At 49.5% G+C, this 24,755-nt stretch overlaps 1 protein-coding gene across 1 annotated transcript in view; it reads right to left on the reverse strand.

The window, feature by feature from the left end:
• LOC139262717 (intelectin-1-like) overlaps positions 1–24,755 on the reverse strand; it is a 95,922-nt gene that overhangs the window by 18,442 nt on the left and 52,725 nt on the right. The window contains exons 2-5 of the mRNA XM_070877869.1: positions 23,165–23,290; positions 18,668–18,963; positions 14,429–14,525; positions 4,541–4,761 (exon numbers count right to left, since the gene is read on the reverse strand). Coding sequence (XP_070733970.1) covers positions 4,541–4,761; positions 14,429–14,525; positions 18,668–18,963; positions 23,165–23,290 — 740 coding nt within the window. The remainder of the gene's footprint in view (positions 1–4,540; positions 4,762–14,428; positions 14,526–18,667; positions 18,964–23,164; positions 23,291–24,755) is intronic.

Genomic DNA, 24,755 nt, shown 5'->3' on the forward strand with positions numbered 1-24,755 from the left:
CTGCCCTCCCTTAGCCCACCCATTTAATTGTCAATCTCACTTGTATTTGCCACTTGCTTACACAGCTAGCTGTCATCATCAAATTAGATACTGGTACAAGAATAACTCTTCCCCATTCAACTTGTTAATAGTGTGAACAGCAAGTGATTCTTGTGAAACTTTACTTATTACTAACTCCCAGGAGGGCTTCAATTTGTCTTCTACCTTCAATTGATTATAAACTCAATTCATTAATAATTTGCGAGCCTTGGTCTTTGTTATGTATTGTCCAGGTACATTAAAATGTATAAGTACAATGGTGCGTCACAGAGGGCGCTGTGGTGGGAGACCTGAAAGTACCTGCAAGACAGAGTATAAAAGGCTGCCCACCACACCTGAGAGGCACTCTGGAGTCAGACAATAAAGGACTAAGGTCACTGCAGTTACCACAACACCAGACCATGTGGAGTCAGTGATTTGAGTGCTACATACATCACATTGGCGACAAGGACACGGACGAACTTCACGCATCAAACAACCAAAGGATTTTACAGTGAGAAATGATTGGGAGGCCTTTATGGAAAGGCTCGAATACTACTTCACAGCAAACGACCTGACAGGGAACACGGACGCACTGAGAGAGAAGCGTAAGGCGATATTACTTTCCAGCTGTGGCGATGAGGTTTACTGTCTCGTCAGGGATTTGCTGGCACCCGGGAGCACCAGGGACAAGTCATATGAGGAGCTGGTCGTACTCATTGGTGACCAACTGAAACTGAAGGAGAGCATCCTCACGGCCCGGTACAAATTCTACCACCACTGCACACCTGAGGGCCAGGATGTCACCAAATATGCTATGGACCTCAGGAGACTCACGACACTGTGTGATTTTGGCACACATCTTGATGAGGCGCTGCGAGATATTTTTGTTATGGGGATTGGCCATAAGGGTCTCCTTCACAAGCTACAATCCACGGAACCTACAGTCACCCTGAAGCAAGCCATCACCACCAGCAAGGCGTTTATGGCATCGACTTGCAGCACCAAGCAAATGATCCACAGTCTCGAACCTGGCAGGCACTGTCCACAGGATAGCGCCCACCATGGACAAAACTGCAGAACATGGCTCTGCCCAGGGCAGAGAGCACGGACCTCGGGGTCCTGGAACTCACAGTCCGCCGAGGGGGGCTAATCGAGTAGCAGCATTCTGGCGCTGCGGAGGAAGCCATGGGGCTCATCGGTGCAGGTTTGCAGAGGATACGTGCAATACTTGCCACACGAAAGGCCACCTTCAGCGTATGTGTAAAAGACAACTGACTCACCGTGTGGCTGAGGAGATGGCAGAGGTTCCAGAGGGCCCATTTCCCAGTGAGGAGCAGGCAGAAGAAGACGAGGCGTTGTTTGGACTGTATACTGTACCGACGGTTCGGCGCCGGTGATTTTGGAGGTCAAGATTAACGGAGTCCCTGTGAGTATGGAAGTAGATACTGGCTCGGGTCCGTCGTTGATGAGTCAGGAAACTTTTGAAAAACTGTGGGTTAACCCAGCTGCACGACCCAAGCCAGTCCCGGTCACGGCAAAGCTGCGTACCTACACCAAGGGACTGATGCCTGTTCTTGGCAGAGCGGATGTGCAGGTATCTCACGATGGCGAGACACACGGTTTACCTTTGTGGGTCATTGCAGGCGATGGGCCGACGCTTCTCGGCAGAAGATGGATGGGAAAGGTCCGTGGGAGCTGGGAAGACTTCACTGCTCCACAGACCGCTGTCCCCCGGGACCCCAAAGAGCAGCGTCGACCGAGCTGGAGATGAAATAAGCCGTTCATCAGCAGTCTCAATTCCACAGGCCACAGCAACCCTGCAGCCCCAACCCTGGAAGAGCAGCTTTTCAACCCGGCTGCAGGAGAGGTGGCAGGTGCTGGAGCAGGAGCGGGGGCCACAGGAGAGACGGCACCAGCGGCAGGAACGGAGGCTGCAGGAGAGACGGCACCAGCGGGAGGAACGGAGGCCGCAGGAGAGACGGCACCAGCGGGAGGAGCGGAGGCCACAGGAGAGACGGCACCAGCGGGAGGAACGGAGGCCACAGGAGAGACGGCACCAGCGGGAGGAACGGAGGCTGCAGGAGAGATGGCACCAGCGGGAGGAACGGAGGCCACAGGAGAGACGGCACCAGCGGCAGGAACGGAGGCTGCAGGAGAGATGGCACCAGCGGGAGGAACGGAGGCCACAGGAGAGACGGCACCAGCGGGAGGAGCGGAGGCTGCAGGAGAGACGGCACCAGCGGGAGGAACGGAGGCCACAGGAGAGACGGCACCAGCGGGAGGAGCGGAGGCTGCAGGAGAGACGGCACCAGCGGGAGGAACGGAGGCCACAGGAGAGACGGCACCAGCGGGAGGAACGGAGGCTGCAGGAGAGATGGCACCAGCGGCAGGAACGGAGGCCACAGGAGAGACGGCACCAGCGGGAGGAACGGAGGCTGCAGGAGAGATGGCACCAGCGGCAGGAACGGAGGCCACAGGAGAGACGGCACCAGCGGCAGGAGCGGAGGCCGCAGGAGAGACGGCACCAGCGGGAGGAACGGAGGCTGCAGGAGAGATGGCACCAGCGGCAGGAACGGAGGCCACAGGAGAGGTGGCAGGTGCTGGAGCAGGAGCGGAGGCCACAGGAGAGGCGGCACCAGCGGCAGGAACGGAGGCCACAGGAGAGACGGCACCAGCGGGAGGAACGGAGGCTGCAGGAGAGATGGCACCAGCGGCAGGAACGGAGGCCACAGGAGAGACGGCACCAGCGGGAGGAACGGAGGCTGCAGGAGAGATGGCACCAGCGGCAGGAACGGAGGCCACAGGAGAGACGGCACCAGCGGAGGCCGCAGGAGAGACGGCACCAGCGGCAGGAATGGAGGCTGCAGGAGAGACGGCACCAGCGGCAGGAACGGAGGCTGCAGCGGCGGCGGAGGCTACGGAGGCGGCAGGTACGACTCGGGAGAACGCGATTTCTCGGACAGATGCAGGAGCCAGAGCAGAGGATACAGCCAGATTCAAGATCATGTTTTGGCTGTTTTCTTTCCTTCTTTCTTCGTTATTTCTTCTTTTCCATAGAGTAAAACGGCAGGCCAGCGAGCTCAAGATGGCGGCAGCAAAGCTCTGCAAAGAACAAAGGCAAACAGTACAACTAAAATGGTGGTGCCCAAGCCTCGTGGGAGCCACAAGATGGCATCTTAAAAGGGAAATGCACCCGGGAGTCTTAAAAATGATTACACCATTGGCGGACCCCACAAAGAGACTTTTGTAAGGCAAGAGCGTGTCTAAATGAGCAATGTGAATGTAGGATGACGGATTTATGATAAGAATTAATATTTTAATGCTGAATAGTTACTGTGTTTAAAATTATGGATATGAATTACGAAAAGAGTTAATACCACGAGGTTCAAGTAAAAGGGATATGGACCCGTGACTAACATGACCAATGGGCCAATGCGATTTTCGATTTAGGTGATTCATGCAATGGTTCAGCGGCTGCTAAGGCGACTACCTCATGAGAACAGAGGCAACGCACCAGTTGCGATATCCTGTCTCAGCGCAGCCCATTACCTCGGGCAAAAAGTGGCTGTGTACCACCGCTGTACCTCACCCAGAGGAGCTGGGATTAAATAACTGTTCAGTGCACCTGCAACCTTTTGACATAACATCTGTACCACATATTATATGTACCATACAAATGTACCGTCTATGTAAACCTGATTTCTGTTGGAGGTTATGCTCGTGTGCTTTATCCACCATGTAAGGACTGCAAATACCACATGTGTGCACCGGGTCCTCCACATGGGGGAGAAGAGGAAAGTGGATGGTCATGGACTCACACTCACAAATCAACCAGGACGAACAAGGCCGAGGTCACCGGCAATGGCTTTTGGAACTGCGGGGGGGAGTGAGATGTTATGTATTGTCCAGGTACAGTAAATGTATAAGTACAATGGTGCACCACAGAGGGCGCTGTGGTGGGAGACCTGAAAGTACCTGCAAGACAGAGTATAAAAGGCTGCCCACCACACCCGAGAGGCACTCTGGAGTCAGACAAGAAAGGACTAAGGTCACAGCAGTTACCACAACACCAGACCGTGTGGAGTCAGTGATTTGAGTGCTACATACATCACAATCTTCTTCAGAAGACTCCTAAGTCCAGTGTTAGAACATGAGGAAGTCCCATTCTGGTTATTTAGCAGGCAGAGTGGGCTGAGGGCAGCACTCACCAATCACATGGTCATCTCATGGAGTCAAATAGGAGGGACTTCTCTGCACAATATCTGTCAACCATCAATCAACCAGGCAACAAAAGGCAAGATACCACAATATCTTCCCTCACACGGCTGCAAATTGAACGGGGCAGTTCAGTAGATGTCCTTTCTCTTTAATTACAAGCCACCCTCAGCTCCTCCAGTTAGACTTCTCCTTCTTTGCACATTTGTCTTAATTGCCTCAGCTCTGGTCAGTGCTCCATTAGCCCCAGTCACTACAAACCATGCATCCTTTTAAGCAAATAGATTTCACAAAAGTTCATCACCTTCAAGTCGTCACTTGTCGCTCCATCCGTTGAACCAAATGTCACATAGTTGGACCATGACCCGTCTCCTGCCGGACGTCGAGCATCATTCCCTTGTTGGCTGGACCAGCGGTCCCCAGTGGTGCATTTCCCGTACATGTTGTTCTCGTGGACGCTCGTGGTCATGTCACAGAAGGCGTGATAGGGTGAGCCATCTTTGGTGCTCAACATCTGGATACCATCTGTGGTAAAGAGTATAATATAAGGAAAATCAATTGAATCAGAGAGTTGGAGAACAGCAGTGTCTCTGTACATGAAGGGTTTGGAACCACTACCACAACTGGAAGGATACATTGGGCTCGATTTCCCTGTATTGTGTCTGGGTATATTGGATCACCTTGAGGACAATCAGGTGGAGGGGATTGAATGCAGGTAATAGAGACCATTCGATATTCAATGAATGTATAAAACGATCAGTCAGAGGCTACTCATAATAAAGAACTTGTATTTATATAGTGCCTTTCAAACTCGAGAGTGTCTCAACAACAATAACAACTTGTATTTATATAGCGCCTCTTAGGTAGTGAAACGTCCCAATGCGCTTCACAGGAGTATTATGTGATAAAATTTGAAACCGAGCCGTATATGTAGAAATTAGCGCAGGTGACCAAAAGTTTGATCAAAGAGGTTTGTTTTAAGGAGCATCTTGAAGGAGGAAAGAGAGATAGAGAGGCAGAGAGGTTTAGGCAGCGAGTTCCAGAGCTTGGGCCCGAGGCAACAGAAGGCACGATCACCAATGGTTGAGTGATTATCAGCAGGGATGCACAGGAGGGCAGAATTAGAGGAGCGCAGACATCTCGGGGGTTGTGGGGCTGGAGGAGATTAGAGATAGGGAGGGGCAAGGCCATGGAGGGATTTGAAAATAAGAATGAGAATTTTGAAACCGAAGCGTTGCTTAATCAGAAGCCATTGTTGGTCAGCGAGCACAGGGGTGATGGGTGAGGGGGCAGCTGAGTTTTGGATCACCTTAGTTTACATCGGGTAGAATGTGGGAAGCCAGTCAGGAGTGTGTTGGTCTTGAGGTAACAAAGGCATGGATGAGGGCTTCTGCAGCAAATGAGCTGAGGCAAGGGCGGAGATGGGCGATGTTACGGAGATGGAAAGAGGCGGTCTTAGTTATGCTGAGGATATGTGGTCGAAAGCTCATTTCCGGGTTAAATATGACCACAAGGTTGCAAACAGTCTGACAATTTAGAGATCGTGGAGGGGTCGAGAGAAGTGGCAGTGAGGTAGAGCTGGATGTTATCAGCGTACATGTGGAAACTGATGCTGTGTTTCTGGATGATGTCGCCAAGAGGCAAAGTAGATGAGAAACACTCCACAGCTAATGTAAGTTTAATCACTATTGTACTGTCGGGAACAATTATATATCGGTCAGCGATCACCCCTGCTTGATTTTCCTCTATGCACTGTACCCACCCGATCCAATAAATCCCAACGCAACAACAGGAAACTCTATCCCATTACTTTATTTTTCTTTGCACCTTCCTATTTTCTCCTAAATTTGCCTCTCCCAATGTCAGGCTCTGCTCCTGGGCTGTGGTTCCATGGACAGCAACTCTGTGCTTCTTCACTGAAGTTCCCATTCTCAGGATATTTTTCAGACTTTGTAGCACTGGCGGGGAGCTCACTGGTGTGTACCACATCTTTAAATTAAGGCTCGGAAGCATTGCACACAGCGCCCGTGCTGATTTCTGACACCCGCTTCCAGAACTCGCGTCTCCCACCACCAGAGTGAAGTCCAAACATCAGCTGCTTTTAATCGTGGGACCTCAGGAGCACAGTACAACCTCTCTCCTTTTTTGTCATGGGGCTTCCTTAGAGACACAATAAGGTCACACGATAAAGACAGGAGGAACCCAACTAACTTTGTCCTTCACCAAGCTGGAGACGGCCCCTGTGAGACCCTCACAGCCACTCTGGTCTACACTCATCTACAATACTCTCACTTCATGAATAAAACATGATAGAGTTTGGGCTTTGTGGGTAATCGAGAGAAAGGACATTTCTCCTTATTTCCCGACCGGATTAATTTGTAACTATCTTATATTAACTACCTCTAGCTTTGGATTCTCCCGCAAGGGGAAATGACCCTGACCAACCCATTCATAATGTTAAAGACCTCAATGAGGTTACCTCTAGGTCTTCTCTTTTCAAATAAAATCCCCAACATGTTCAATCATTCCCAGTAGCTGTAATCTCTCAGTTCTGGTACCCTCTTATAAATCTTTTTCGAACTTTCTCCAGTGCTATTAAGTCCTTTTTCTAGGAGACCAGAACTGAGCACAGTGCTCCAGCGGCCTGACCAGGGTCTGATACAAGTTCAGCATAACTCCAGTACTTCTGAATTCTATACCCCGAGAAATAAATCCCAGTGCTTTGTTAGCATTTGAATTGCTTTGCTGACATGTGATGCTGCTTTTAATAATTTGTTCACCTTTATCTCTAGATCCCTTTTGCTATTCTACCCCATTGAGTTTCTTATTTTAAAAGGTGTAGGTGATATTTCTATTTTCCTACCAGAGTGCATCACCTCACATTGATCTATATTAGAGTTTATTTACCACTTATCTGCCCAGGTTTTCTAATGCCTTTTATTTTGTTGCATTCTCCCTCAGTATTAGCTATATTCACAGTTTGGTATCATCTGCAAATTGTGATATTTGGTTACTTGTTCCTAAAACCAAATTATTGTTGTAAATTATGAATGACAGTGGTCCCAGCACTGATCCTTGTGGGACACCGCTTTCTACCTTCCTCCAATCTGATTGACGATTCTCTGCTTTCTATTTTTTAGCCAATTTGCTATCCATTCAGCTATTTGTCCTCAGCCTCCACATGCCGTAAGCTTTGTCATGAGCCCGAATTCCTCCCCTTTCTCTGTACGTTTGAGACAACTACTCACCATCTTCTTCTCTTGCTGCCATTTTCTAAACGTAGTTCTAAGTTTAAATAGATGATTCATAAAATATTTCTGATTCAATGCCACTTCGACTATGTTGAAAACATAACCTGGACGGACACTTCGGTGCCACACTGAGCAAATGTTGTATTGTGAGATAGTTACAGGGAGGCGAGGTGGGTGTGAGTGAGGCCAAGGATGCAGAGGCCCTGACGACCTTACTGACAGGACCTCAGTTACATATTTAGCTGTGTTTCCCACCCGGCTGATGGGTAGGGGGAAGACCAGCAGCAGGAGGTCACAGCCGTGGGCCCTTGGGAATGGTCCCAGGGAGTCGGCGAGGCGCACGGCCGTAACTTGGGGTGAAGCCCGGGATCGGGAGGGGGAGAGGCTCAGGATCGGGAGGGGGAGAGACCCAGGATCGGGAGGGGGAGAGGACCAGAATCGGGAGGGGGAGAGGTCCAGGATCGGGAGGGGGAGACCCAGGATCGGGAGAGGGAGAGGCCTGGGATCGGGAGAGGGAGAGGCTCAGGATCGGGAGGGGGAGAGACCCAGGATCGGGAGGGGGAGAGGACCAGAATCGGGAGGGGGAGAGACCCAGGATCTGGAGGGAGAGAGGCCCAGAATCGGGAGGGGGAGAGGCCCAGGATCGGGAGGGGGAGAGGCCCAGGATCGGGAGGGGGAGAGACCCAGGATCGGGAGGGGGAGAGGACCAGAATCGGGAGGGGGAGAGACCCAGGATCTGGAGGGAGAGAGGCCCAGAATCGGGAGGGGGAGAGGCCCAGGATCGGGAGGGGGAGAGGCCCAGGATCGGGATGGGGAAAAGCTCACGATCGGGAGTGGGAGAGGCCCAGGATTGGGAGGGGGAGAGGCCTGTGGTTGGGAGGGAGAGAGAAAGGGAGGAGACCAAAGGCTTCCTTGAGGGCCTGTGGGAGGTGATGCAAACTGATTCCCCTGGCCCACTTGCACTGTGGGAGCCCGATTTAAATATGTTCATTAAGTGTCTCGCTTCTCCACAGTCGCACACTCGGAGACCCTGATATCTACCGCTGTAAAAAAGGCTGTGGGCACATGGGTGGCATGTTGTGCTCGCATTCTGTAATTTAATTTTTTCCTGGGATGTGGGCGTCGCTGGAAAAGCCAGCATTTATTGCCCATCCCTAATTGCCCTTGTGAAGATGGTGATGAGCCACTTCCATGATATATTTCCAAGTCAGGGTGGCGTGTATTTGGAGGGGAATTTTCAGGTGATGGTGTTCCCATGCACTTGCTGCCCTTGTCCTTCGAGGTGGTAGAGGTCGCGGGTTTGGGAGGTGCGACTGAAAAATCCTTGACGCGTTGCTGCAGGGCATCTTGTGGATGGTACACACTGTAGACACAGTGTGCCAGTGGTGGAGGGAATAAATGTTTAAGGTGGTGGATGGGGTGCCAATCATGTGGGCTGCTTTGTCGTGAATGGTGTTGAGCTTCTTGAGTGTTGGAGCAGCATTCATCCAGGCAAGTGGAGAGTATTCCATCACACTCCTGACTTGTGCCTTGTAGATGGTGGAAAGGCTTTGGGGAGTCAGGAAGTGAGACACTCGCCACAGAATACCCAGCCTCTGACCTGCTCTTGTTGCCACAGTATTTCTGTGGCTAGTCAAGTTAAGTTTTTGGTCAATGGTTACCCCCAGGGTGTTGATGGTGGGGGATTGGGTAATGCTGTGTATGTATATACCCTGTACACTCAATGTACAGTTACATAAGACCAATGAATGTATCGTTACACTGTATACATTATGCCTGTACCACCAGAGGATGCAACATGTGGAGACCTAGAGGTCACCTGTACACTGCAGGTGACCAGGTATAAAAGGGAGCCTACCTTACTGTAACATCATTCAGGAGCTGCAATAAATGGACGAAGGTCACAACAGTTCAAGTGCAATACCTTACCTCGTGGAGTCATTACTAAAGTGCCTGCAAACACCACAATTGGCGACGAGAATACGAATTCCACGTGAAAAATGGCTAATCTGAGCATCTTTCAACAATTTTCTGATGGAGCAGATTGGGATGCCTTTGTGGAAAGGCTAGAACACTACTTCATCGCAAACAACCTGGCTGGAAACACACTGACCTCACTGGCTGATAAGCGCAAGCCATCCTGCTCAACGGTTGTGGGCCCACCGTTCATGGCTTTGTCAGGGACTTGTTAGCCCCAGAGAAGGCGACAATGGAAACGATCACGGAGCTCCTAACCCTGATACAGGAACAGCTTAAGCCAAAAAAGAGCATCCTAACAGCAAGACACCGTTCTACACACACCGGTGACCCGAAGGCCAAGAAATCGCAAAATACGCTGCAGACCTGAGGCGATTGGCTGCACCGTGTGATTTTGGCGACCACATCACCGACGCACTGAGGGACGTCTTTGTTATCGGAATCTGCCACAAAGGCCTCCTCCACAGGCTGCTCTCTGCGGACACCACCGTCACCCTACAGAAAGCAATTAGCGTGAGCCAAGCGTTCATGGCCTCGGCCTGCAATTCCAGAAGGATAATGACTCAACCCCGGGACTCCAACACGGCAAGTACAGTGAACCGAATGGTGCCTTTCAGAGGCAAGACAGTGACCCCAAGTCCTGCAACCCTGAGGCTGCCGCAGGGGGCCAACTGGCCAGCCCAATGCTGGCGCTATGGAGTAAATCACAGAGTCCACCAATGCAGATACAGAGACTATACTTGCAAGGGCTGTAACACGAAAGGCCATCTACAGCAAATGTGTAAAATAAATTTTACTCACCGAGTCGCTGAAGAGTTGGCCGATCACCGGGCTCCAGCGCTGATGAAGACGAAGAGCGAGTCCAGGAAGCAGCTCAGCCCCAGGAAAAGGTGTACGGAGTGTTTACCTGCTCCACCGAGAGTTCCCCGTTGAAGATAGAAGTTGAAATCAACGACGTTGCAGACTCGATGGAGGTCGATACAGGGGCGAGGCAATTGCTGATGAACCAGGCGACCTTCGAGAAACTCTGGGACAACCCTATCGAACAACCTAAAATGCGACCAATCCAGGCAAAGCTGCTCACTTACACAAACGACACCATCCCAGTCATTGACAGCATGGATATCCAGGTGTCCTACGGCGGCACGATGCACAAGCTACCTTTGTGGATCATTGCTGGTGATGGTCCAATGCTGCAAGGAAGAAGTTGGATGAAGCAAATCCAAATCTGTTGGAGCTGGGAAAGCCTCCAGACTCAGGCGATCGACATCCGAGGCGGCCCCAAACTTGGATCCATTGCAGCACCTGAAGATCCTACTGTCCAGCTCTACTGTGCGGCGACGACTCAGACCTGTCATGTATTCAACTATCAGTGTAGCCCATGTATAAGCTGACCGAAGTTCTACACCTTGAGAAAATTGACCACAAGGGGGTGAACTTGTGGGAGACACTCCTCACCTGGACTTTCAGGTATAAAAGGGGAAGCTCCACCCACCTTCAGGACTTGAGGTCTTGGTAATAAAGGTAACTGGTCACAGCGTGACCTTCTCTCAAGTATGGGTCTCATGTGCATTTATACTGTATAGTAAGAACATATTATTGGCGATGAGAAACTGGGATTTAAACCATGCGAGCATGGCCACTAACAGCACAGAAGAGAGATACTGTGTTGGTGATGATTGGGACGACTTTATTGAGAGACTACAGCAAAGTTTTGTTACTAAGGAATGGTTGGGACAGGATTCAGCCGACAAACGCAGGGCTCATCTCCTGACGGTTTGTGGATCCAGAACGTACTCACTGATGAAGGACCTTCTAGCACCAGAGAAGCCGGCGGACAAGATGTTCGAAGAGCTCAGTAAGTTGATCGGGGAACACTTTAAACCAGCGAGCAGCATGCACATGGCGAGACACCGGTTTTGCATGCACTGGCGGCGAGAAGGGCAAAGTGTGCCAGAAGTCGTGGCAAATCTCCGGTGTCTGGCGAGCCTATGTAAGTTCCCAGATGCATGCAGGGCGGAGATGCTGCAAGACTTTTTTATTAAGGGCATCGGGCACGCTGGGGTTTTCAGGAAACTGATTGAGATCAAAGACTTGACCTTGGAAGCGGCGGCTCTGATAGCCCAGATATTTATCTCAGGGGAGGAAGAGACCAGGGAATCAACATTGTTCACGATGCACACAGTTCTCAAGGCAAACAAGGGCGATCGGACATGCTCCAGCATGTAGTTGAATCCAAAGGGGGAATTTTCTAAATTGGACCTGACCTCAGCTTACATGACCCAGGAGCTGGCGAGTGAGTCGAAGAAGCTTACCACCAACACGACACATAAGGGGTTGTTTGAGTCTGACAGATGTCCGTTTGGGATTCGTTCGGCTGCCGTGATCTTTCAGCAAAATATGGAAAGCCTCCTCAAGTCGATTCCAAGGACAGTGGTTTTTCAAGACAACATCCTCATCACGGGTCACGATACTGAAGAACACCTCCACAACCTGGAGGAGGTGCTACACAGACTGGACCGGGTAGGGCTGCGACTAAAAAAGGCGAAGTACGTCTTCTTAGCTCCAGAGGTAGAATTCCTGGGGAGGAGGGTAGCAGCAGACGGGATCAGACCTACTGCATCCAAAATGCAAGCGATCCAGAGCGCACCCAGACCCCGTAACATGACGGAGTTGCGTTCATTCCTGGGGCTCCTGAACTATTTTGGTAACTTTCTTCCCAAATTGAGCACGCTGTTTGAGCTGCTACACGTGCTCCTACACAAAGGTCGCGATTGGGTCTGGGAGGACAGCCAGGAAAAGGCTTTTGATCGAGCACGCAATTTGTTATGCTCCAACAAACTGTTAAAGTAATATGACCCGTGTAAGAAACTCGTTTTAACGTGCGATGCGTCGTCCTCTGGGGTCGGGTGTGTGTTGCAACATGTGAATGCCAATGGTCAGTTACAGTCGGTAGCCTATGCCTCCAGAAGTCTATCCCTGGCATAAAGGGTCTACAGGATGGTAGAAAAGGAAGCGCTAGCATGTGTATATGCTGTAAAAAAAAATGCACCAGTACCTGTTTGGCAGGAACTTTGAACTGGAGACAGATCACAAACCTCTAACGTTCTTTTTGGCCGACAACAAGGTCATAAATGCAAATGCATCGGCCCGCATACAGAGGTGGGCACTCACGTTAGCCGCCTATGACTACACAATTCAGCACAGACCGGGCACTGAAAACTGCACCGATGCACTCAGCAGGTTCCCACTAGCCACCACTGAGGGGGCAACTGAGCATGATGCTGAGATGGTCATGGCTGTTGAAGCTTTCGAAAGCAAAGGCTCACCTGTGACAGCCCATCAGATTAAAGTCTGGACAAATAAAGACCCGCTACTGTCTTTAGTTAAGAAATGTGTCTTGAATGGGGACTGGGCAGCCACATACGGGGCATGCCCTGAGGAATTTAAACCGTTTCATAGGCACAAGGATGAATTATCGATTCAGGCCAATTGCCTACTGTGCAGAAACCGAGTAGTCATGCCCCAGAAGGGCAGAGAGGTGTTTATCAGAGAACTTCACAATGAGCACCCGGGCATTGTCATGATGAAGGCAATTGCCAGGTCACACGTTTGGTGGCCAGGGATAGATGCAGACCTGGAACTTTGTGTTCGCAGGTGCAACACATGTGCTCAGCTGGGCAACGCACCCAGGGATGCCCCCCTTAGCCCCTGGTCCTGGCCCGCCAAGCCATGGTCACGCATCCATGTGGACTACGCAGGTCCTTTCATGGGAAAAATGTTTTTGGTTGTCGTAGATGCCTACTCCAAATGGATTAAGTGTGTCATTTTAAATTCAAGCACATCCTCTGCCACGGTAGAAAGTCTTCGGGCAATGTTCTCCGCCCATGGTCTACCGCATGTCTTAGTCAGCGATAGTGGCCCGAGCTTCACAGCACTGAATTACAGGACTTCATGGCAGGCAATAGAATCAACCATGTCAGAACGGCACTGTTCAAGCCGGCCTCAATCAGCCAGGCGGACCGAGCAGTGCAGATAATCAAACAGGGGATGCTCAGAATCCAAGGGGGTTCCCTACAAAGCCGCTTATTACGCCTCCTGTTGGCCAATAGATGCCGACCACACTCGCTCACAGGTGTTCCACCCACAGAGCTGCCAATGAAAAGGAAGCTCAAAACCAGGTTATCCCTTATACACCCCACTATGAAAGAAATTGTTGAGAGCAGGCGTCAGTCTCAATGCGTCTACCATGACAGGAATGCGAGGGCGCGATGTATTGATGTCAATGACCCTGTTTTTGTCCTTAATTACGCTGCAGGTCCCAAATGGCTTGCATGCACTGTGATTGCCAAAGAGGGGAATAGGGTTTTGGTAGTTAAACTTACCAATGGATAAATCTGCCGCAAACACGTGGATCAAACTAAAAGGAGGTTCAGCAACCCCATAGAAGAAGCAGAGGAAGAACACAACGTCGAGTTTACTCCACCACAGGTGACCGAAGACCGGAACCAAGTGGAGGAAAGCCCAGTCACTGTGGGCAGTCCGGACAGACCTGAGGCACTGTAAACAGCAGACATTCAGGCCAGCCTCCAACAACCAGAGCCCCAACTCAGGCGCTCTACAAGGGAGAGTAAACCACGAGAGCGTCTTAACCTGTGATTCCAATAAGACTTTGGGGGGGGGGGAAGTGATGTCATGTATTCAACTATCAGTACAACCCATGTATAAGCTGACCTAAGTTGTACACCTTGAGAATATTGACCACAAGTGGGTGAACTTGTGGGAGACACTCCTAACCTGGACTTTCAGTTATAAAAGGGGAAGCTCCACCCACCGTCTGTCTCTTGAGGTCTTGGGAATAAAGTTAACTGGTCACAGAGTGACCTTCTCTCAAGTATGGGCCTCGTGTGCATTTATACTGTATAGTAAGGACATATTACAATCCAATGGTGAGATAATCCAACCTGAATGGACAGAGCACACATTCCGTCCGGGCCGAGGCAGGACTCTTGAGGGAGAAGATCGATGCAGAAGGTATTTCCCCAGCTTCAGTGGCAGACCCTGGGAACATAGACATAGACATAGAAAATAGGTGCAGGAGTAGGCCATTCGGCCCTTCGAGCCTGCACCACCATTCAATGAGTTCATGGCTGAACATGCAACTTCAGTACCCCATTCCTGCTTTCTCGCCATACCCCTTGATCTCTTTAGCCGTAAGTGCCATATCTATCTCCCTCTTGAATATACCCAATGAACTGGCATCAACAACTCTCTGCAGAAGGGAATTCCACAGGTTAACAACTCTCTGAGTGAAGAAGTTTCTCCTCATCTCAGACCTAAATGGCCTACCCCTTATGCTAAGTCTATATCCCCTGGTTCTGGACTTCCCCAACATCGGGAACATTCTTCCCGCATCTAACCTGTCCAGTCCCGTCAGAATCTTATACGTTTCTATGAGATCCCCTCTCATCCTTCTAAAGTCCAGTGAATAAAGGCCCAGTTGATCCAGTCTCTCCTCATATGTCAGTCCAGCCATCCCTGGAATCAGTCGGGTGAACCTTCGCTGCACTCCCTCAATAGCAAGAACGTCCTGCCTCAGATTAGGAGACCAAAACTGAACACAATATTCCAGGTGAGGCCTTGCCAAGGCCCTGTACAACTGCAGTAAGACCTCCCTGCTTCTATATTCAAATCCCCTAGCTATGAAGGCCAACATACCATTTGCCTTCTTCACCACCTGCTGTACCTGTATGCCAACTTTCAATGATTGATGAACCATGACACACAGGTCTCGTTACACCTCCCCTTTTCCTAATCTGCCGCCATTCAGATAATATTCTGCCTTCGTGTTTTTGCCCCCAAAAAGGATAACCTCACATTTATCCACATTATACTGCATCTGCCATGCATTTGCCCACTCACCCAACCTGTCCAATTCACCCTGCAGCCTCTTAGCGTCCTCCTCACAGCTCACACCGCCACCCAGTTTAGTGTCATCTGCAAACTTGGAGATATTACACTTAATTCCTTCATCTAAATCGTTAACGTATATTGTAAAGAGCTGGGGTCCCAGCACTGAGCCCTACGGCACTCCACTAGTCAATGCCTGCCATTCTGTAAAGGACCCATTTATCCCAACTCTCTGCTTCCTGTCTGCCAACCAGTTCTCTATCCACATCAGTACATTACCCCCAATACCATGTGCTTTGATTTTGCACACCAATCTCTTGTGCGGCAACTTGTCAAAAGCCTTTTGAAAGTCCAAATGCACCACATCCACTGGTTCTCCCTTGTCCATTCTGCTAGTTACATCCTTAAAAAAATTCCAGAAGAATCGTCAAGCATGATTTCCCTTTCATAAATCCATGCTGACTTGGACCGATCCTGTCACTGCTTTCCAAATGCGCTGCTATTTCATCCTTAATGATTGGTTCCAATATTTTCCCCACTACTGATGTCAGGCTAACCGGTCTATAATTACCCGTTTTCTCTCTCCCTCCTTTTTTAAAAAGTGGTGTTACATTAGCTACCCTCCAGTCCATAGGAACTGATCCAGAGTAGATAGACTGTTGGAAAATGATCACCAATGCAGCCACCATTTCTAGGGCCACTTCCTTAAGTACTCTGGGATGCAGACTATCAGGCCCTGGGGATTTACCGGCCTTCAATCCCACCAATTTCCCGAACACAATTTCCCGCTTTATAAGGACATCCTTCAGTTCCTCCTTCTCACTAGACCCACTGGCCCCTAGTACATTCGGAAAGTTATTTGTGTCTTCCTTCGTGAAGACAGAACCGAAGTATTTGTTCAATTGGTCTGCCATTTCTTTGCTCCCCATGAAAAATTCACCTGAATCCGACTGCAAGGGACCAACGTTTGTCTTCATTAATTTTTTTCTCTTCACATATTTATAGAAGCTTTTGCAGTCAGTTTTTATGTTCCCTGCAAGCTTCCTCTCGTATTCTATTTTCCCCCTCTTAATTAAACCCTTTGTCCTCCTCTGTTGAGTTCTAAATTTCTCCCAGTCCTCAGGTTTGTTGTTTTTTCTAGGCAATTTATATGCCTCTTCCTTAGTTTAACACTATCCTAATTTCCCTTGTTCGCCACGGTTGAGCCACCTTCCCAGTTTTATTTTTACTCCAGACAGGGATGTAAAATTTCTGAAGTTCATCCATGTGATTTTAAATGTTTGCCATTGCTTATCCACCGTCAACCCTTTAAGTATCCTTTGTCAGTCTATTCTCGCCAATTCACGCCTCATACCGTCAAAGTTACCTTCCCTTAAGTTCAGGACCCTAGTTTCTGAATTAACTGTGTCACTCTCCATCTTAATAAAGAATTCTATCATATTATGGTCACTCTTCCCCAAGGGGCCTCGCATAACTAGATTGTTAATTAGTCCCTTCTCATTACACATCACCCAGTCGAGGATGGACAGCTCTATAGTTGGTTCCTCGACATATTGGTCTAGAAAACCATCCCTAATACACTCCAGGAAATCCTTCTCCACCGCATTGCCACCAGTTTGGTTAGCCCACTCAATATGTGGATTAAAGTCGCCCATGATAACTTTTTGTACCATTATTGCACAGATCCCTTATTTCTTATTTGATGCTGTCCCCAACTTCACTACTACTGTTTGGTGGTCTGTACACAACTCCCACGAATGTTTTCAGCCCTTTGGTATTCTGCAGCTCCACCCATACCGATTCTACATCATCCAGGCTAATGTCCCTCCTTACTATTGCATTAATTTCCTCTTTAACCAGTAACGCCACCCCACCTCCTTTTCCTCTCTGTCTATCCTTGCTAAATGTTGAATACCCCTGGATGTTGAGTTCCCAGCCTTGGTCACCCGAGAGCCATGTCTCCGTGATGTCAATTACATCATCGAGTTAACTGCTATCTGCGCAGTTAATTCATCCACCTTATTCCAAAAACTCCTCGCATTGAAGCACAGAGCCTTCAGGCTTGTCTTTTTAACACACTTTGCCCCTTTAGAATTTTGCTGTAATGTGGTTCTTTTTGTTTTTTGCCTTGGGTTTCTCTGCCCTCCATTTTTACTATTCTCCCTTTTAACTTTTGCTTCTGCCTCCATTTTATTTCCCTCTGTCACCCTGCATAGGTTCCCATCCCCCTGCCATGTTAGTTTAACTCCTCCCCAACAGCACTAGTAAACACTTCCCCTTGGACATTGGTTCCGGTCCTGCCCAGGTGCAGACCGTCCGGTTTGTACTGGTCCCATCTCCCCCAGAACCGATTCCAATGTCCCAGGAATTTGAATCCCTCCCTCTTGCACCACTCCTCAAGCCACGTATTCACCTGAGCTATCTTGCGATTCCTACTCTGACTTGCACGTGACACTGGTAGCAATCCTGAGATTACTACTTTTGAGGTCCTACTCTTTAATTTAGCTCCTAACTCCCTAAATTCGTCACGTAAGACCACATCCCGTTTTTTACCGATATCGTTGGTAGCTATATGCACCACGACAACTGGCTGTTCACGCTCCTCCTCCAAAATGTCCTGCACCCACTCCGAGACATCCTTGACTCTTGCACCAGGGAGGCAACATACCATCCTGGAGTCTCGATTGCGGCTGCAGAAAGGTCTATCTATTCCCCTAACAATCAAATCCCCGATCACTATTGCTCTCCCACTCTTTTTCCTGCCCTCTTGTGCAGCAGAGCCACCCACGGTGCCATGAACTTGGCTGCTGCTGCCCTCCCCTGATGAGTCAGCCCCCTCAACAGTACCCAAAGCAGTGTATCTGTTTTGCAGGGGGATAACCACAGGGGGGCCCTGCACTACCTTCCTTCCACTGCTCTTCCTGTTGGTCACCCATTCCCTATCTGGCTGTGGACCCTGTACCTGCGGTAATACCAACTCGCTAAATGTGCTATTCACGTCATTCTCAGCATCATGGACGCTCCAGAGTGAATCCACCCGCAGCTCCAGTGCCGCAATGCGGTCCGCCAGGAACTGGAGGTGGATACACTTCCCGCACACGTAGTCGTCAGGGACACCAGAAGCGTCCCTGACTTCCCACATAGTACAGGAGGAGCATAACACATGTCCGAACTGTCCTGCCATGTCTTAACCCTGAGATAAACTTAATTTGGCAACAACAATGCCAAATGTTACTTCCTGATAAAGAAAAGAAAAAGAAAAACTGCTTAACAATCACCAGCCAATCACTTACCCCCTTGGCTGTGACGTCACCTTTCAATTTCTTCCTACTTCTTTTTTGGCTCCCTGCTGCAGCTGCACCAGCTGGTCTCCCGCCGACTCCCGAACCTCTCCCCGCTCCGTCTCCCGCCGACTCCCGAACTCCCGAGCCTCTCCTCGATCTCCCCGCTCCGTCTCCCGAACTCCCGAGCCTCTCCTCGATCTCCCCGCTCCGTCTCCCGCTGACTCCCGAACTCCCGAGCCTCTCCTCGATCTCCCCGCTCCGTCTCCCGCTGACTCCCGAACTCCCGAGCCTCTCCTCGATCTCCCCGCTCCGTCTCCCGCTGACTCCCGAACTCCCGAGCCTCTCCTCGATCTCCCCGCTCCGTCTCCCGCTGACTCCCGAACTCCCGAGCCTCTCCTCGATCTCCCCGCTCTGTCTCCCGCCGACTCCCGAACTCCCGAGCCTCTCCTCGATCTCCCCGCTCCGTCTCCCGCTGACTCCCGAACTCCCGAGCCTCTCCTCGATCTCCCCGCTCCGTCTCCCGCTGACTCCCGAACTCCCGAGCCTCTCCTCGATCTCCCCGCTCCGTCTCCCGCCGACTCCCGAACTCCCGAGCCTCTCCCCGCTCCGTCTCCCGCCGACTCCCGAACTCCCGAGCCTCTCCCCGCTCTGTCTCCCGCCGACTCCCGAACTCCCGAGCCTCTCCTCGATCTCCACGCTCTGCCTCTCGCCGACTCCCAAACTACCGAGTCTCTCCGCGATGCTGGGCCTTTTGTAGGCCGCCTCGATCTCCCCGCTTCGCCTCTCACCGACTCCCGAGCCTCTCCTCGATGCTGGGCCTTTTTTAGGCTGCCTCGATCTCCCTGCTCCACCTCTCGGGGAGAGAAGGATCACCTCAGCCTCCCTCAAGGAGAGTGAAAAGATGGCGCCCCCACCAAGAGGCGAAGTGCCTGAAATCAAGATGGCTGCAACCAGACCACGAGAGGCAGCATTGAGGGAGCAACACGTGATACCGAGCAGCGAACCGGATTGTGGTAATGATTGCAAGTCTTTCTTAAAGGAGACCAGTAACCCAAAACAATTAAAGGGACAGTTCCACTTTTTGTACAGAGATGCCGTGATACTAAAGTGAGACATGTAATTAACAAATGCAAGTATTTAACTATACCGTTGAACAGCGATGCCGGTAGGATACGCAGAAAAGGTGTAATTGATGAACACAAGTATCTAAATGTAACATTGACAGTGATGCTGATAATATACAGGGAAAATATGTAATTGAGCATAAAGAAGTAATTGACAAACATAAACTCGTACCTGAAAGCGATCGGAGCCAATGTGTCATGAATGTAAACGATGGAATAATGTATGATGCCAGATTCAAGATGCTCACCGACAAAACCAAGGGGGATCTCCCGTTTGAAGCATCCAGGTCCAGCGGGCTACCCAATCATGTAGCCTGCACCGCCGGGACCAAGGTGATGCCCCAGGGAGCGTGGCCACACACAGTGGTAACTTACCCACTGCAGGGCCAGTGATCAGCCCAGGCACCACTACTGGCACCCTGCCCCAGATCGGCCCTCCCTCACTGGTCACCAGGACCAGCACAGGGAGCAAGAGGCCAGCAACCTCCAGCGCTCCCGAGCGGACCTGGGATGACCAGGCTCCCACTACTGCTGAAGGGCAGCAGGGAGACCCTGCAGCCCTTAAAGGAGAACAGGGAGGTCACACATTCCTGTGGCTCTGCCACCACGAGGCAATGTCAAAGGCCCCGAGACCCAGCCAAGGGTGTGACTCGAGCTCACCCAGCTGGCAGGGGGCGCAGCGCCGGCATCAGACAACCTGGACACAGTCCAGTGACTCTGGAAATAGCGTCCTCACCCACCTGCACCTGCACCCCAGGGGCAAGACTGTAATACCATGTACGTACCTAACCTGTAAAATGGACTTGTTCCACCACTGCTAAACCCAGTCATGTAACCAATCCTTCTTTATTGTACATGTATGTAAATGCAACTGTCGAGCCACACACATGGTCTATGTATGGACGGCGGGGGGGGGGGGAAATGGGGATATGTAGCCATGGACACATGGATCACACCCAGAACCCACACAAACGCCATTTCAACCTCCAACCATCCACTGCTGACCATTTCCCAATGTTGTGGCAATAAGAACCTGGGGTTCCACAGGGAGAGAGCCATTCCCAAGCACAGACAAAGTGCAAGGACTTTGGGCACTCAAGTCGAGGGCCAGAGCACCCACTGCAAAGGCCAGTGGCACAAGACTTAGCGGGGAGTGGTGTTATGTATGTATATACCCTGTACACTCAATATACAGTTACATAAGACCAATGAATGTATCTTTACACTGTATACAATATGCCTGTACCACCAGCGGGTGCAACAGGTGGAGACCTAGAGATCACCTGTACACTGCAGGTGACCAGGTATAAAAGGGAGCCCACCTTACTGTAACCTCATTCAGGAGCTGCAATAATTTACCTCGTGGAGTCATTACGAAAGTGCCTGCAAACACCACAGGTAATGCTGTAGAATGTCAAGGAGAGGTAGTTAGACTCCCGTTGTTTGAGTTAGTCATTCCCTGACACTTGTATGGTGCAAATCTTACTTACATAGAAACATAGAAAATAGGTACAAGAGTAGGCCATTCAGCCCTTCGAGCCTGCACCACCATTCAATAAGATCATGGCTGATCATTCACCTCAGTACCCCTTTCCTGCTTTCTGGCCATACCCCTTGATCCGTTTAGCCATAACGGCCATATCTAACTCCCTCTTGAATATATCTAACGAACTGGCATCAACAGCTCTCTGCGGGAGAGAATTCCACAGATTCACAACTCTCTGAGTGAAGAAGTTTCTCCTCATCTCGATCCTAAATGGCTTACCCCTTATCCTTAGACTGTGATCCCTGGTTCTGGACATCCCCAACATCGGGAACATTCTTCCTGCATCTAACCTGTCCAGTCCCATCAGTATTTTATATGTTTCAATGAGATCGCCTCTGATTCTTCTCAATTCCTGTGAATACAGGCCTAGTCAATCCAGTCTCTCCTCATATGACAGTCCTGCCATCACTGGAATCAGTCTGGTGAACCTTCAGTGCACTCCCTCAATAGCAAGAACATCCTTCCTCAGATTAGGAGACCAAAGCTGAACACAATATTCCAGGTGAGGCCTCACCAAGGCCCTGTAAAACTGCAGTAAGAACTCCCTGCTCCTATACTCAAATCCCCTAGCTATGAAGGCCAATATGTCACTTGCCTTCTTCACTGCCTGCTGTACCTGCATACCAACCTTCATTGACAGATGTACCATAACACCCAGGTCTCATTGCACCTCACCTTTTCCTAATCTGCCGCCATTCAGATAATATTCTGCCTTCACGTTTTTACCACCAAAGTGGATAACCTCACATTGATCCACATTTTACTGCATCTGCCATGCATTTTCCCATTCACCTAACCTGTCCAAGTCACTCTGCATCCTCTTAGCATCCTCCTCACAGCTCACTCCGCCACCCAGCTTAGTGTCATCTGCAAATTTGATGATATTACACCCAATTCCTTCAGCTAAATCATTGATGTATATTGTAAATAGCTGGGGTCCAAGCACTGAGCCCTGCGACACCCCACTAGTCACTGCCTGCCATTCTGAAAAGGACCCGTTTATCCCGACTCTCTGCCTCCAGTCTGCCAACCAGTTCTCTATCCACATCAATACATTACTAATACCATGTGCTTTAATTTTGCACACCAATCTCTTATGTGGACCTTGTCAAAAGCTTTTTGAAAGTCCAAATACACCACATCCACTGGTTCTCCCTTGTCCACTCTATCAGTTACATCCTCAAAAAATCTAGAAGATTTGTCAAGCATGATTTCTCTTTCATAAATCCATGCTGACTTAGACTGATCCAGTCACTGCTTTCCAAATGCGTTACTATTTCATCTTTAATAATTGATTGCAACATTTTCCCCACTACCGATGTCAGGCTAACCGTCTATAATTCCTCGTTTTCTCTCTCCTTCCTTTTTTAAAAAGTGGTGTTATATTAGCAACCCTCCAGTCCATAGGAACTGATCCAGAGTTGATAGACCACTGGAAAATGATCACCAATGCATCCACTATTTCTGGGGCCACTTCCTTAAGTACTCTGGGATGCAGACTATCAGGCCCTGGGGATTTATCAGCCTTCAATCCCATCAATTTCCCTTATATAATTTCCTGACTGATAATACTTGCCACCTATCTGCCCAAGCGTGAATGTCGTCCAGGTCTTGCTGCACGTGGGCACGGACTGCTTCATTTTCTGAGGAGTTGCGAATGGAACTGAACACTGTGCAATCATCAGCGAACATCTCCAGTTCCCCATGTTTTAATCTTGTAGCCCCATCCTGACCCTCTCCTGCCTGTCGTTGGGTGGGGTTGGGGAGAGGGAGTTCATCTCGAGGCCATTGTCTTTTGGATAAAATAGAGGCTGTATGAAAAATGAAAACATTTACCTTGGGTGATGTGATGTTTCTCTTTGAGTTCCCTGCAGCTCCTGGATAAATTATTGAAGCTATTTACCTCGAAGTTTCCAGCTATATTGACAATTGTAACATCATGCTTTGCAAAGTCAATATCATCTGCAAACCAAAACAAAGATATATTTAGTACCATTGGATACAGCGAGACACAGAGAGAAAGAGACAGAAGGAGACACAGAGTAAGAGAGAAGGAACAAAGAGAGATACCGAGAGAGACACAGCGAGAAAGAGACAGAGGCAAACACAGAGATAGAGAGAGAGAGGGACAAAGAGAGACACTGAGAGGGACAGATATTTGGATGAACACAGAGTGAAAGAGAATAAGTCAGACAATCAGGGAGCCATTAAAAGAGGTATGAGGTACAAGGAGAAAGATAGCGAGGGAGAGGAAGACACACAGATGACGAGAAAGGAAAACAGAGAAAAGCCGACAGATACAGAAAGAAAGAAACAGACATCACAGACAGAGAGAGGGGAAAGGAAATCATAGAGAGAGGCAGCGTGACAAAAACACAGACACAGTGTGACAGAAAGAAGAGAGATACAAAGAGGGGGAAGGAGACAGACAGAGCCAGAAACATAGACTTAGAAACAGAGAAATAGAGAGAGAGACAGAGTGAGCGGGTAAGAGCTGCGAGAAAGATTCAGTACGAGATTGACAGAGCCACACATGCAGACAGACAGGAAGAGAGCCACAAGGGCAGAAGGACAGAAAGAAGTGAGAATGAAGGCAGAGATTTATGTTACGATGCAGCTCAGAGGCACCACCAGCCTCTGGTACATTGCTGAATTGGCGATTCTTCCAGTGTGAATCAGACAAGCGAATGTTGTGCAGCTCATCTCTTGGGAGCCAAACTCGTTTTGTCCAACAACATTTAGATGAATATCCTACGGGAATTGCAGGAGGAGCAGGATCCCTGGGCTGTACATCTCTTCCTAGCTCTGGGGAATAGGGGACAGCCAGACTGAGAAAGGACCAAACTGTACACACCACAATCCAACCTGATCTGCACAGTTTGTCCAATATCTTAGTTACCCCAGTTTGAATTCAATAAAGTAAACAAAGTGCAAGAATATGATGGAATCGTCACTTACCACCAGAACCAAGACTGGAGGATTGCTCAATATTGAGAATGACAAGGAGGAGAAAAAGGGCGGCCTTCATGTCTTCACAACAGCTTTCCCGGGGCAAGTGTCAAATCCTGGGAAGGTTAAGTTGATAAGATAAAAGGGTCTGGTGAAGAGCACATTAACTCTGCTGACATTTTGAATATTGAATGAACTCATTAATTCTACATATTGTGAGTATCCAGTCAGTTCCTGCCCATAGATTTTAGAAACCATGTTGTATAAAATTACTTATAGATAATAATGGAAATTTAAGTCATGTTTAGGTTTAAAAGTAGAAGCAATCAGAGAATCACAGATTAATACAGCTCAGAAAGAGGCCATTCGGCCCATCGAGTTTCTGCCATCTCTTATGAAGAGCAATCCAGTTAGTGTCGTTCCCTCGCTCCGTCCCCGTATCCCTGCAATTTTTACTCCTTCATTTATCCAATTCCCT

Source organism: Pristiophorus japonicus, chromosome 4, assembly GCF_044704955.1.
Source record: "Pristiophorus japonicus isolate sPriJap1 chromosome 4, sPriJap1.hap1, whole genome shotgun sequence".
Taxonomy (NCBI): domain Eukaryota; kingdom Metazoa; phylum Chordata; class Chondrichthyes; family Pristiophoridae; genus Pristiophorus; species Pristiophorus japonicus.